We start from the raw sequence: 14,133 nt of genomic DNA on the forward strand, positions 1-14,133 counted from the left end.
GCACCCCGGACCCTGACTGTCTCCGTGGCAACGGAGGCGCCCAGGCTGTCTGAGGAGGCCGTGACATTTAACCTGTTCCCACCCTCCAGCTCTCTGACGCCAGGAGAAAGCCCAGCTGGGACCTCTCCTCCCCTCAGCTCTCTGCCTCCACCCCTCCGGCTGCCTTTCTCTCTGTGTATCCCTCTCTCGCTCTTTCTCGGTCTCTCTCTGGCCCTCTGCAGTTTACTGACTTCATTCTCTACACCCCTCAGGTTCTCTCCATGTCTCTGTCTCTCTCCGTGATTCTCTGCACCTCTCTCCTTGTGTGTGTCCATCTCTCCTGTTTGTATCTGTTCCCTATCTTTCCCTGTGTCTTTCTTTTTCTTTGTGTCCTCGTTCTCTTTCTCTTCTCTATCGTTCTCTGTCCTCTTCTTGCCCCCTTTCTCTCTTTCTATTCATTTCTCTCTTTTCCTCCCCAGCACTCTGTCTCCCCATCCCTCCCTCTCTCTCCTCTCTCCTCCCTCCCCACTTACCTGCGCTCACTGTAACTGCCTCTAAAAACTGTTCCCTCCATGAATGGGTCCCAATCACCAAGGCCAAGTTGGTTTTCTTGATGAGCTTATCCACCGTGTTCTGAGGAGGAAAGGGAGGGGAAGAGACCATTGCCTGTGACCACCTCAGCGCATCCCTGAGGCTCCCTGAGGAACACTGGGGTTGGGGCTCACAGCCCAGGGGTCCTCAACCTCCCCACACCCCAGTTCACAGGCAAGAAGGGAAAAGGTGGTGTTGCTGTCCATGGTGCTGGCGGAGGGATGGGCTCGGACCCTAGATCACCCTCCTAGTTGACTCTTACCAGACCTTCCCCAAGACTCCAGGAAGCTGGCGTCCCCAGAAAGTCACCTTAAAATCATATGACTCCTCGATGATGACCTCCAGTCGGCGGTTTTCCCCAAGAACTGGTTTGCCCATCTCTGCTATCCTCCGAGCCTCCTCCTCCTCGGCTGTCAGCTTCCTGTCCCCATCCCCTGCAGCATGAAGGACGGGAGTTAGGCTCACTGGGCCTGTGATGCCCTCACTATCTGTTCCCACTGAGAAAGAAAACTCTGTCAGCTGTCCCTTAGGAAGCCTCCGCGGTGGCACGCCCCCAGCCTGCCCCCGTGTCCCCATATGACCACCATCTTCCTCAACCTAAGACCCAGCTGGTCCGTGAAGTTCAGCTGGTAGGCTCTGGGCTTCAAATGGAGGGAGCTGTGTGACCCCGGGCAATGCCTTAGCCTCTCTGTGCCTCCGTGCTCATATCTGTGAAACAGGTACAACAACAGTAGCCACCTATGGCTGGTTGTGAGGGTTTAAAGGAGTTACTTCATGTGTGGTGCTTAGGGCTTAGTGCCCGGCACACATAAATAGTCTAAAATGCTATTTCCTTTGTTAAAATCGCCAACACCGTCATCATCATCACCACCCTCGTGGGAGGAGGCCTTGTCTCTATATCTAAGCTCTGAAAAACATCTTCGAGTGTGTTTGAGGTGGTGCGGAAAGAGGGGATAGCCAATGTTGGCACAGATCTTGGACCCAGACCCACCTGTAGCTGGCCCTCAGCTCACCTGTCTCCCCAAAGCATGGTGGTCCTTTGTTCCAAGCCCAGCACCAACTTAACCCTAACTCTTAGAAGAATGCCACCCCAACCAGGTACACTCTCAGAAAACTCTGCCAGCAATGACTTTTATTGTGGTTAAGCTTCTGGGATTTGGGGGCCTATTTGTTACAGCAGCTCCTATCACTTACCCTGACTAATGCAATCTTTAGTCTGACCCTAATCCTAACTCCAAATCCAGATTCTGATCTCAACTCCCGAACTACTCTGTCCCTTATGTTCAAGCAGCTGCCGCCACCCCCCCCCCACACTCTGGCCCCGGCCCCAATTCTAACACCATCCCCCCCCCCCCCCAACTCACCTCAAACCCCAGCTTAGGCTTTGATCTAAATCTGACCCCAATTCTAATCTGACCCCACCACAAACCCAGATGGGATCCTGGCCTACCATTCCCCCAACGTGCACTACAAACAAAACATGATCTTGGCCTCCGAACCCCCAGCTGTAGCCCCAAACTCAATGGACCCCACCAACTCTGAGATCAACTCCAGCCCTCACCCAGCTCCGCGTCTGCCTTTATCTCACCTCCAACCCGCCTCAAACGTGACCTCAACGGGTAGCTTGAGGCCATGACCCTCCTCCCGAGACCCCCCTGCAGTCAAAGCCCGGCGGTGACTCCACTCACCTTGATTGAGCAGCAGGGCTGGGGAGAGACAGAGACAGAGAGAAGGTGAGATTGCTTCCCTGGGAAGCTCAGATCTACGAGCCTTAAGGAGCAGCCACTAATGGAACCTCTGAGGGTCCCCCCCACACACACACACCCTGGACCCCTTACCTCTCCCACAGCATACCTGTCACCCCTCACCTGAAATCCCTCGCTTAAGCCACTGTGGCTGGCCCAGCTCGATGAAGAAATTATCCTTTTTCTCATATTCCTCGTCATCAACTATCTTCACCTGAAGAGTTTTCCTGAGCGGGGAGGAAAAGCACCCAGCATGAGGCCCCAGCCCGAATCGCCAGGTAACTCGCCACTTGCCCAATTTCTGGAGCGCCCCTCCATCCCAGGCCCTGCAATTTCCCCCCAGGCTCATTCCCTCCGTTCCTCTGGATCTCTGTTCAAACCTCTTTCTTAATGAAGCTCACTTCCGCCACCTTCTTTAATATTGCAATCCATCCCTGTCCCGACCTCAGCACGCCTGGCCCCCTTCCCCTGCTCTACGTGCGCTTTGTTCCATATCACCTTCTAACAGACCATCTAATATGTTTATTTTGTTTACGGTTTGCCATTTGTCTCTTCACATTAAAATGTAAGTTCTCAAAAAAAAAAAAAAAAAAAGAAAAAAAGTAAGTTCTGGGCGCCTGGGTGGCTCAGTCAGTTAAGCGTCAGACTGACTGCAGCTCAGGTCATGATCTCGTGGTCCGTGAGTTCAAGCCCCGCATCAGGCTCTGTGCTGACAGCTCAGACCCTGGATTCTGCTTCAGATTCTGTGTCTCCCTCTCTCTCTGCCCTTCTCCTGCTCACGCTTTGTCTCTCTCTCTCTCTCTCTCTCTCTCAAAAATAAATAAATATTTTAAAAATGTAAAAAAAAAAAAAGTAAGTTCCACCAGGGCAGCGATCTTTGTTCATTTATGTACTTTGCTGCACCCCTCCCCCCCAATGCCTAGAGCGGTGCCTGTTCCACAAACATTTGTGAACTCTGATCCTTCAGTTCAGGAGGCCCTCTGCTTCCTGCCCTCTGTCCTGACCGCATTCTGAGGATTAACTGAGCGCTGATTGATTTTTCTCAGCATCCGCGCTGCTATGGTAACCAGGGGGTGCCGGCGGTGGGGGGTGGGGGGAAGAGCCAGGAGTTATCCGTGCCCTCCAGGCACACAGCCCACCCCCCTCACTCACAAAGACCCAGAAAACCCACAGCCCTGCCGCTAGCAGCCCTTTCAGCTGTAGGAACCTTGAGGCCCGGCCCCAGAACCCAGAAACACAAACAGCCAGCCCACACAGTCACCCAGCAGAAGCCAATCAACACCGCCCACACCCACACACCATCACACCCCGCAGCCATTCCCTATGCAGTGGCAAAATCACACAGACCAGATGCCTGTTAGCACAACACCCCCACCGCAGCCTCGGCGACTTCGCCAACCTGCAGAGCCCCACTGTGGTTCCATGTAGACTCTTCCTGTCTTACATCTCGCCCATTATGGCTCTCGGGTGTCTGTTTATTTTTATCCCCTTCAGTCTCTCTCTCTCTCTCTCTGTCTCCATCTCTGACCCTGTCCGTCTCAGTCTCTTCCCAGCTCTCTGCCTTCCTTTATCCGTGTTCCCCTCTCCCTGTCTCAGCGTCTGCAGAATGGAACCGCCAAAGTCACCACAATTCAAGCAAAACGCTCTCGATCAGAGAGTCACTCAATGGACCCATCTCAACACACAAACGCACAGGATACAGCGACACCCATGTAGAGACAGATGCACACAAGATGGCCATGTGGGGACATATGCCCACTTCCACCCTCACCCCCTTCTGGTCTCAGGATATTTTAATTTTCTGTGGGCAGAAAGAAATGGCCACCCCCAGCCTCAGAAGTGGACTGGGAGCTGTCCAAGGTTCTGGAACACCGTGGCGGGAAGCAGGGTCTCCTGAGACATTCTACTCACACACCCTGACATGTGCAGACAGCTGTCGAGCCCGCGACACGCAGACAGGGTGATACACACACACCTCCGACGCTCACTCTCTCGCAGACACGCCGGGATCCACTGACGCCCGGTGACTGACACGCAGTGACACCCATGCCAACTGGCATCCTGACGGGCGCGCCCTCGTGGAACCCAGGGAGGAGAAACCCACTTGGCAGGGGACAGCGAGAGGGACTCGGGCTAGACTAAGGCAGGGCTTCCCGAGATCAAAGGAAGCAGCCGTGCTCCCCAGGCTGACCTTCTGTCACCCTCACGTGTGCCCTCTTTGCGTCCTGGAAACCCCACTCTCCAGCCCTTCCCAGCCTCTGAACTCGGACCGGTCTCCTTCGCAACCCTGTCGTTTGTCCCTCTCTCTGACCCAAACTCTCTGAGGCATCAAGAAGATCTCTCCTCCCCCGAGTTCCCCTGAGTTTCTCTCAGTAAGAAGGTCTCTGTCTCTTCCCTTCAGGCTTCCTGGATCATAGCCTCTCAATCCCTCTCCTCTCTCTCCACGTACTTCTGTGTCAATTTCCTTCCCCCTTTGTGTCAACGTTCCTGTCTTTCCGTCTCTTTCTTTCTCTGCTTCTGTTACTCTGTCTCTGTGTCTCCATCTCTCTCTAGGTCTTCTCTGTCTCTGAGCGCCTCTCTCTCTCTCTTTCGCTCTGCATTCTCTCCCCGCCACCCCATCTCTGGGCGTCTCTCCTCCACTTCCGTGTTGATCCTCCCTGGGGCCACCCCTCTGGCCCGGCCCCCGGGCTGCTTCCAGGCACCTCTAATTAGCGCCTGCCCCGGAGAAAGGAAGGATGTGTTTCCCTAAATGCTAATTAGCCTCCTGTTCTCTGTCTTCTGAAGCCACAGCTGGAAGACTGGGTGGGGGCAGGGGTAGGGGCGGGGGCAGAGGGTGTCCCAGCCTGGGGAAGCCCTGTGGGGGAGGAGAGGGCCCGTGGGGTCGCAGCAGCAGGAGGGAAGCCGGTTAGACTACAGGGAGGACCAGGATAAGCAGAAAGACAACTCTCTCCATTCCCCCTGCCTCTGGAAGGTGACAAGTGGGGTCCGGGATGGTGCCCTCAGCCCTCAACCCGAGTTCTCAGCCCAACGCAGGCAGAGAGGCAGATGGAAAGGTACGGAGAGGCCGGCACTGAAATATAACCCGGGTCAGCGAGATACTGGGGACCGAGATCCGGAGATTAACGGAGCCCCAGAGAGGGCCTGCCAACAGCGAGACACGCGGAGACACGAAGGGAGGGACGGGATGGAGAGGCGGGGAGAGCAGCGAGGAGCTGAGCGGAGGCCCAGGCCCAGAGGCTGGGAGGGGGAGGGGGCAGGGAGCGCGGCGGGGGCTCTGCTCGGTGGGAGGAGCGCGGGCGGCAGAAGGAGGGAGACAGACGGGCGTGCGGGGGCGGAAGAGAGCAGGGAAGGGGGGGGAGAGGTGGGGGAGGCGCCGTCTGCACGCCAGGCATGCGGCGGGGATGTGAGGCTGCAGGCACACAGAGGGGACTCGGGCATCTGTGCAAGGGGGTGGCCGCGTGTCTGAGCGTGAGACCACCCCTGACTGTGCTCCAGCGCGCGTGTCTGTAGCTTTGTGATTCCGTGTGTGCCGGTGTGTGCGTTGGTGTGACTGTTATCCAGGCCACTTGCCCCGACCCCACCCGCCTTCCCCAAATCCCAGTCTTCCAGTGTCTTCAGGGCCTCTTCAGGCCCTGCCCCCACCTTCCCAGGCCCTACCATTCCTACTCGGTCTTTTTTTCCCCAAAGCCTCGCTCACATTTCCCTTAAGTCTCCAGCTATTTCCCCAGAGCCTTCCTCCTACCCACAAGCCCCACCCCTCCCCTAGGCCCGCCCCAAGACCCGCCCCTTCATCTTGGCCCCGCCCCGGCACTCCTGTCTCCTCCCTCCCCGCCTCTGCCCCGCCCCCTCCCTAGGCCTTGCCCCGCCTCCCGCCAGCCCCCGCCCACTATATGGACGCGCCCCACCCACTTCTCAAGGCCCGGCCCCAATGCCGTGGCCCCGCCCCTCCCGCGCCCCGCCCACCTCGTCCGCCGTGCCCGCGCCCTCGGCCCCGCCCCGTCTTCCCGCCGCGGTGCCCCGGGGCTGCCGGCCGACGCGCTCACATGGTCTCGTCGTCGCCGAACTCGAGCTCGCCGCACGCGTCCTCGTAGTGCACGCCGCCGCCGCGCGCCGTGCCGTCCACGGTGCGGTACGGAAGGCGCACGGTGCCCCGCGCGCCCGAGCTGCGCACGACGCGCACGTCCACGGTGCCCATGCACTCGCTCACGTGCAGCAGGCGGTCCTGGAAGGAGAAGATGCCCGCGTGGTCGTCGTCCAGGATGGTGACGGTGGCCAGCAGTGGCGCCACCAGCCGTCCCTTCGGCCGCCCGCCGCCGTCGGGCTCGAACATGCCCTGCGCGTCGCCCACGCGCAGGTTCAGCAGCCGCACGAAGAAGTGTTCGTCCTCCTCGAAGATGTCGTCGTCGATGATGCCGATGCGCAGCTCCTTCTGTGTCTCGCCCGGCTTGAACACCAGCGTGCCCTCGCTGCGGCGGGAAGGGGAGGGGACAAAACAGGGGTGAAGGTTGGTCAAAGGCTCTTTGCGAGGGAGGGGAGTCAGGGTAGGCTTCCTGGAGGAGGGAAAGGCGCCACCGAAAACTCACAAGTACGAGACTGGCCCGGTGTTAAACACATAGTACTGAGGGTGAGTCAGGGGTGCAGAAGGCGAACAACGTAAGGGTTGGTCTCTCCCACCATGGAATCCGTGAGGATTGGGAGCGCCAGCATTAAATAGATAACTCCACTGTTTAACTTGGCTCATTCATTCAACAAATACTCCCTGAGCACCTGCTCTGGGCCCTGTGCTGGGCAGTGCTGGGAACACAGTGGGGAAGAGGCCCTTCCTTCACGGGGCTCGGAGGCCTGTGGGAGAGCCACATCACAGTGACAGTTGCACATGTAATAAGTTATTTACAGTTCATTCATTCCACAGGTATTTGTTAAGCACCCGCTGTGTGCCAGGCACTGTTCTTAGTGTTTCTTGGGGGAAACAGCAGCAAAACCAGATCAGAGCAACATCCCTGCCCTGGTGGAGCTTCTATTCTAGTACAGGAGGCACATAAACAGCCAACATTATATAGAATGGCAGGTGGTGATGGCGCTATGGAGAAAAATAGAGGAAAACAGAGGAGAGGGTAGGGCGCGGGAAGGCGTTGTGTTAGGATGTCAGCGAAGGCTTTTCTCAATGGTGACATTTGAGCAGAGACTTGAGGGAGGTGAGGGTGGGAGCCGTGTGGAGGAGATCTGGGGAAAAGTAGCCCTGGCAAAGGGAACAGCCAGTGCAAATGTCCTGAGGCAGGAGTCGCTTGGAGTATCTAAGGGATGTATCTGAGTATCTGAGAGGCGGCCAGTGTGGCTCCAGCGGAGGGAGTAAGGGGAAGAGGGAGATGAGATCACAAAGGGAACAACAGGGCAGACGTCACAGGGCTTTGGTGGGCTACGCTAAGGACTTTGGTGCTTATGCCGAGTGGGATGGGAAACATGGGAGGCCTCTGAGGAGGGGAAGGATGTGAGCTGGCTTAGATCTACAAGGGCATCGGTTGTGTCTCTGAAGCACATTCGAGATACCCTCTAATGGGGCAGGGGAGGGGATGAGCGACGTCGGAGTAGTCCGAGTGAAACTTTGAGGGGACAGGAAATGATTGGGCTCCTGGCAGGGCTGTAGGCATCAAAATGACTCTGGGCTGTAAATGCACCTTGACCACCTATAATTTCCCCTCCCGGTCCTCCCCACCACGCGCCACAGGCACCGGTGCCAGGGCTATGTGATCGAGAAGTGTCCTCTATTATTACTGTGATCACTTTCGTGAGAAAGAGGTCCCGGGCTCTAATTCTCCAGAAGAAGCCGGCTCTGTGGGAGGCGCAGAGGGACCCCAAGGCAAAGAGGGAGAACCAGATGATAAGCCTGGAGTGGACAGAGAAGGGACTCCCTGTCGTGGCCGCCTTCAGCTCGGGAGACGCTGTCCATGGTGGCCAAGGCATCCAGCCCCGTGAGCTAACCTGCTCCAAGCCGGGTTCCGCTGCTGTGCCAGCTGTGGGATCTCGGGCAGTTAGGATGTGCAGCCCCTCTGAGACTCAGTTTCCCGATCTGTAAAGTGGAGCTAACAACCGTGCCTACCTCCTGGTGGTGTGATAAGGACTGAGTTATTATGCAAGGGAAGCACTCAACCAAACTTAGCTAGTGATATGTGTATATGAAGATTAGAATCTTAGAGGGGCGCCTGGGTGGCTCCGTTGGTTAAGCGTCCGACTTCGGCTCAGGTCATGATCTTGGGGTTTGTGGGTCTGAGCCCTGCTGATGGTGCAGAGCCAGCGTGGGATCCTCTTTCTCTCCCTCTCTCTGTGTCCCTCTCGCTTCTCTCTGTCCCTCTGCCCCTATCCTGCTCCTGTGTGTGCTTTCTCTCTCTCTCTCTCTCTCTCTCTCTCTCTCTCTCTCTCTCTCTCAAAATAAAGAAACTTTAAAAAAAATCTTAGAATTCTAACGTTATGGGATGTCAGAAACATGACCTGAAGGGATGGTAGAAGGTGGGGATGTTAGGACTATCTTTGCCAAATGATTAAAGTGGCATCAGAAGCAGTGGGGCAGGCGGGCGTCATGGGCCTCCTGATATCATGCACTGAGGAGGACACAGCATCACTTACGTGAATTCCTGCCAAAAAGTGCGCCCCCTGAACTGAATCATGAGGAAACATCGGACAAAGGCCAACTGTGGGCTGTTCTAACTGGCCTGTCTTCAAAAGCGTCAGGGTCATGAAAGGCAGAGAAAAGCCAAGGGATCGATATCCCGACTGAAGAACTCTAAAGAGACCCGACAGGGACGCCTGGGTAGCTCCATCAGTTAAGCGTGCGACTTCAGCTCCGGTCATGACCTTGGGATTCACGAGTTCGAGCCCCGCATCGGGCTCTGTGCTGACAGCTCGGAGCCCGGAGCCTGCTTCGGATTCTGTGTCTCCCTCTTTCTCTGCCCCTCCCCCGCTCACGCTCCGTCTGTCTGTCTCTCTCTCGAAAATAAATAAACGTTAAAAAATTTTTTTTTTTTGTTAAAGAGACATGACAACCAAATGCAACGTTGGGTTCTGGATTGGACGGGCAAGGAGGGAGCGTGTGCAAATAATGTCACAAAGGATGCTACGGGGACAGCAGGAAGATGCAAACAGGGACCGTAGACTGGGGAGTAATATGGATTCGGTGTTTACGTGTCCTGAGCGGGACGACCGGACTGTGACTGTGGTGGTGGGGCGGGGGTGTCATACATCTTAGCAGATGCACGTGCGAGTATTCATGGGCGAATGGCCCTGCTGTCTGCAACTCATTCCCATATAGTGGCACAACTATTAATACTCTTACATATTAACTGGAAGGGGTGTGTGAATGAGCACAGGACGAAATCTGCACAACTGGTGAATCTGGGCGAGGGCTATAAGAGGGTTCCCGGAACCACTTTTGCAGCCCTTGTGTAGGTGTGAATTCTTTTTTTTTTTTTTTTTTCCAAAACGGAAGGTTGGGAAGAAAAAGGACACGGGGATTTTAGAAACCAGGCGCGATGGAAATATAGAAGATGGGCTTCCGCTTCAACACTGGATGCGCAAACCCTAAGAAGACGAAAGGCTTTGGACCATCGCATCCGAGACTGGTTGGGGGCACGGATTAGACTATCCAAATGTGGGGGCTGAGCCTGGGGGGCTCAGTTGGTTGAGTGTCCGACTTCTGGTTTCGGCCCAGATCATGATCTCATGGTTTGTGAGTCCGAGCCCCGCACCGGGCTCCGCGTTGAGCCTGGAGCCTGCTTGGGATTCTCTCTCCCTCTCTCTCTGCCCCTCCCCTGCTCATGCTCTCTCCCTCTCTCTCAATATAAATAAATAAACTTAAAAATATATATATCCAGGGGCGCCTGGGTGGCTCAGTCGGTTAAGCGTCCGACTTCGGCTCAGGTCATGATCTCACGGTCCGTGAGTTCGAGCCCCGCATCGGGCGCTGTGCTGACAGCTCGGAGCCTGGAGCCTGTTTCAGATTCTGTGTCTCCCTCCCTCTCTCTCTGACCCTCCCCCGTTCATGCTCTGTCTCTCCCTGTCTCAAAAATAAATAAACGTTAAAAAAAATTAAAAAAAAAAATATATATATATCCAAATGTGAGAGTCTTGGAATCTGAGAACTTTAGACCCTTGGCATGTGAGGATTACGGGGGCTTCAATCTCAGAATCTTGGGACAGCTGTGCCGTTTTGGTGCCTCGGAGATCATCTTTAATTTGGAGAAACTGGGGCGCCTGGCTGGCTCACTCAGTAGAGCATGGGACTCTTGATCTCGGGGTTGTGAGTTTGAGCCCCACATTGGGTTTAGAGATAAACAAGTAAACTTTTTAAAAACTGGGAGAAACTGAGGCCCATCGACCACCCTAATCTCTATGATCCCTGTGGGCAAATCAGACAAAGGCATCCCTTCTTTAGGACACTTGGTTTCCATGAATCAGGACATTAGCACAATAGACATACAAGTCTGCAATGTCCGCTCTGTGAACAGAGCTTTCTTAGATGCGGTGCTCTTATGCAGTGCACAACCTCAATAACTGTGCGTGACAGCCCTGACTGCCCACACTGAGGCAGGAAACTTGCCTGACGAACAGGGTCCAGGGCTAATCTTGGAACCCAGGTGCCCTCCCTCCCGGTCCCGGACCTAAGCAGCCTTTGAATGGTGATGCCAGGTCTGTGAATGTCACCTGGGATGGGAGAGCAGGGGCCGAAGGAAGATGTCACCCTTTCCTCGCTCTTTGGTTCCACCCCCGAGCAGCATTTACTGCTGCACTTCAAACATCTCAGTACTGAGGTCATTTGCCGATGAGAAAGCGGGCTCTGATTCCGGCAGGGATACCCGCACTCGCTTCCTTCTGCAAAACCTTTGGCGGGGGGAGGGGGGGGGCGGGCAGTGCAGACCAGGGGTGGGGGTACGAGTGCAAGAGTGAAGAGGCCGGGCTAACGGCAGACACCTCAATGTGGCGAATGCCTTTTCTTCCCTCGAAGGAGGCTGGGAGGCGGGGACTGGCAGGGGGAGGTTGGAGGAAGCAGGTTGCGGGTGGCCAAAGGGATCCCGTGCTCCAGGATGACAGAAGGAGATCCTGAGCCCCACTCGGGAGAAGGCAGGGGGTGGGCGGAAGGGCAGGAGAAGTGAATGGGGACGGGCCCGATACGAGGGTCCTGGACTGCCCTAGGTGGGGGGAAGCGACCCACAAATGCCCGAAGCAGTGGAAAGACGCGAAGGCGTGACAGTGGCACGCAGGGGAGGCTGGGCTACCCGAGGTGGCCGAGGGAAAGACTGGCGAAACACAGCACTCAGCCCTAGGACGAGAAGCGTTAAAGGGAGGCGGGGCGGGCAGGGCAGCGGCAGGAGGCGAGGACCAAAGACCCTCCAAGAGTTCCGCCTCAGCTCTACTCCAGGAAGGGAGTGACAGGGAGGCGTGGCCGACTACGTGGCCGAGGGGACCCTGTCAACAGCGTGGCCACCAGCACTGCCTCCCAGTCTCCGCTCTGCTTTCCTCACAGCCCTCGCCACTGACATTGTGCGTATTCGGTGTCTGCTTCCCAATGGTCTGTCTCTCCCGCGAGAGCGTCAGCTGCCTTTGGGCAGGGCCCGGACGTGTTGCATTCACAGGCCGGTCCCCACTGCCCAGGTTCGTTCCTGGCGGGTGGGAGACCCGTGAGAAGTGTCGTCATTACCGTAGGAAACTATGAGACACCTACGCGTCAGCCAACAGAATATACCGTAAAGCTATCATTCTATAACCCACGAGCCCCGCGTCGGGCTCTGCGCTGCCGGCTCGGAGCCTGGCGCCTGCTTCGGAGTCTGTGTCTCCGTCTCTCTCTGCCCCTCCCCCGCTCACGCTCTGTCTCTCTCAAAAATAAACCAACGTTAAAAAATATAGGGGGCGCCTGGGTGGCTCAGTCGGTTAAGGGTCCGACTTCAGCTCAGGTCACGATCTCGCGGTCCGTGACTTTGAGCCCCGCGTCGGGCTCTGGGCTCATGGCTCAGAGCCTGGAGCCTGTTTCCCATTCTGTGTCTCCCTCTCTCTCTGCCCCTCCCCCGTTCATGCTCTGTCTCTCTCTGTCTCAAAAATAAATAAACATTTAAAAAATTAAAAAAAAAAATATAGTCCCTGACACATAGTAGGTGTTCAGCAGGAATTGCCGAACGGGGGAAGATCACAGGTCTGCTCAAAAAGAGGGCAGGGAGCCGGGCAGCGAGACTCAGGAGGGTGCAAAGGGTGCGTTTCTCCGCGGCAGAAACCAAGGACCTGGGGCTCATTTGGGCACTGCCTCTCTCCTCTTATCTCATTTAGTTCTCCCACATGGCGCTTACCAGCCCCCTGATGTTTTTATGTATTTAATGGCTTATAACCTTATTGCAACTTGAGGGTAGGGACCTTAGCTGTCTCGTTCTCCATGGTGTATACCCCCCAGGCATATGGTAGGTGCTCAGTAAACCTTGTTACTTTAGTAATGGTGTGTGTGCGTGTGTGCGTGTGTGCGTGTGGAGGGGAACCTGTTCCAGCAGGTGACAGTACATGTCCTGGAGCTATAATAATTAACCCAGGGTGATGTCAAGCCCCGAAACCCACAGGTAGATCATAATCATGGGAAGGCAGCCTGTGGGCGGGCCGCGGCCACGCTCTGTGGCTTGTCTAGCAGCGTGTGGCAAATGTCTACAAGAGTGTCCCAGCATCGGCCACCTGGCAGGGGGAGGGGGTGGGGAGGGCGAGAGACTCTCCATGTCGGCTCAGGCCATGATCTCGCGGTTGGCGGGTGCGAGCCCCGCGTCGGGCTCTGGGCTGACGGCTCGGAGCCTGGAGCCTGTTTCCCATTCTGTGTCTCCCTCTCTCTCTGCCCCTCCCCTGCTCACGCTCTGCCTCTCTGTCTCTGTCTCTCTCTCTCTAAAATAAAAAGCATTAAAAAAAAAAAAAGCAACAGCAAGAGCGAACGGAGGAGCGAGCCGATGAGCGAATGGTGCAGGCCTGCGCGCGCAGCAAGGGAAGCGTGGGCGCTGGAGGTCGCCGGGAGGCCGCCGGGCCCGGGGCCGCGCACAGCCCCGGGGCCGCGCACAGCCCCACCCACCTGTACTCGTAGTCGGAGCCGGCCTTGGCGGAGCCGTCCTCGGTGCGGTAGTCCACGTAGAAGGTGTTGTTGCCCTCCCCGCCCTGGCAGGCGACGGACAGCAGCACGGAGCCGCAGTTCTCCAAGCAGTGGTAGAGGCCGGGCTCGAAGAAGATGCGGCTGGCGCCGTCGTCCTCGTCCTCGCCGGGGCCGTCGGCCGGGGAGGCGCGGCGCGAGGCGTCCGCCGCGTGTCGCCGCAGCACGTTGCCGGCGCCCGTCATCAGCCGCGTGGCCTGGATGCGGTAGAAGGCGCGGCTCTTCTGCTGGTGCAGCAGCGCGTAGTAGTTGGCGATGCCCACCAGCTGCTCCAGGTCCTTGTCCGGGTGCTTCTGCTTCAGGTCCTTGAGGATCTGGATGACCTCGCGGCGGCTGGCGTCCAGCTCGCGGGCCTCGGCGGGGCCGGGGCCCAGGCCGCCCGGCTCGCCCGGCACCTCGGCGCCCACGAACGTGCCGTCCAGCTCGATGCTCTTGGGGGGGTCGCCCTCGGCGCCGATGATGATGCCGCTGCGCGGGTCGGTGCGGTAGCGCTTGTACACGTACTTGTAGAAGAGCAGCCGCTTGTCGGCCATCCAGGCGAACACCACGCACACCGGGAAGAAGACGAGGGTCAGCAGCGCCTCCCACACCTGCGGGCGGCCGCGCGGGTCAGGACCGCCGCGCCGCCAGGGGGCGCGCTCGCCGCCCGCCGTCGGGCCGCCC

At 57.1% G+C, this 14,133-nt stretch overlaps 1 protein-coding gene across 2 annotated transcripts in view; it reads right to left on the reverse strand.

Moving 5' to 3' along the window:
• The window catches only part of SLC8A2 (solute carrier family 8 member A2), a 28,419-nt gene that overhangs the window by 5,657 nt on the left and 8,629 nt on the right, over positions 1-14,133 (reverse strand). For both annotated transcript variants that reach the window (XM_040457538.1, XM_040457539.1), the window contains exons 3-8: positions 13,396-14,060; positions 6,359-6,781; positions 2,439-2,542; positions 2,259-2,276; positions 880-1,004; positions 513-612 (exon numbers count right to left, since the gene is read on the reverse strand). In XM_040457538.1, the coding sequence (XP_040313472.1) occupies positions 513-612; positions 880-1,004; positions 2,259-2,276; positions 2,439-2,542; positions 6,359-6,781; positions 13,396-14,060 (1,435 nt within the window). The remainder of the gene's footprint in view (positions 1-512; positions 613-879; positions 1,005-2,258; positions 2,277-2,438; positions 2,543-6,358; positions 6,782-13,395; positions 14,061-14,133) is intronic.

The sequence above is a fragment of the Herpailurus yagouaroundi genome, unplaced genomic scaffold (genome assembly GCF_014898765.1).
Source record: "Herpailurus yagouaroundi ecotype Mexico unplaced genomic scaffold, PumYag 220, whole genome shotgun sequence".
NCBI classification, from domain to species: Eukaryota; Metazoa; Chordata; class Mammalia; order Carnivora; family Felidae; genus Herpailurus; species Herpailurus yagouaroundi.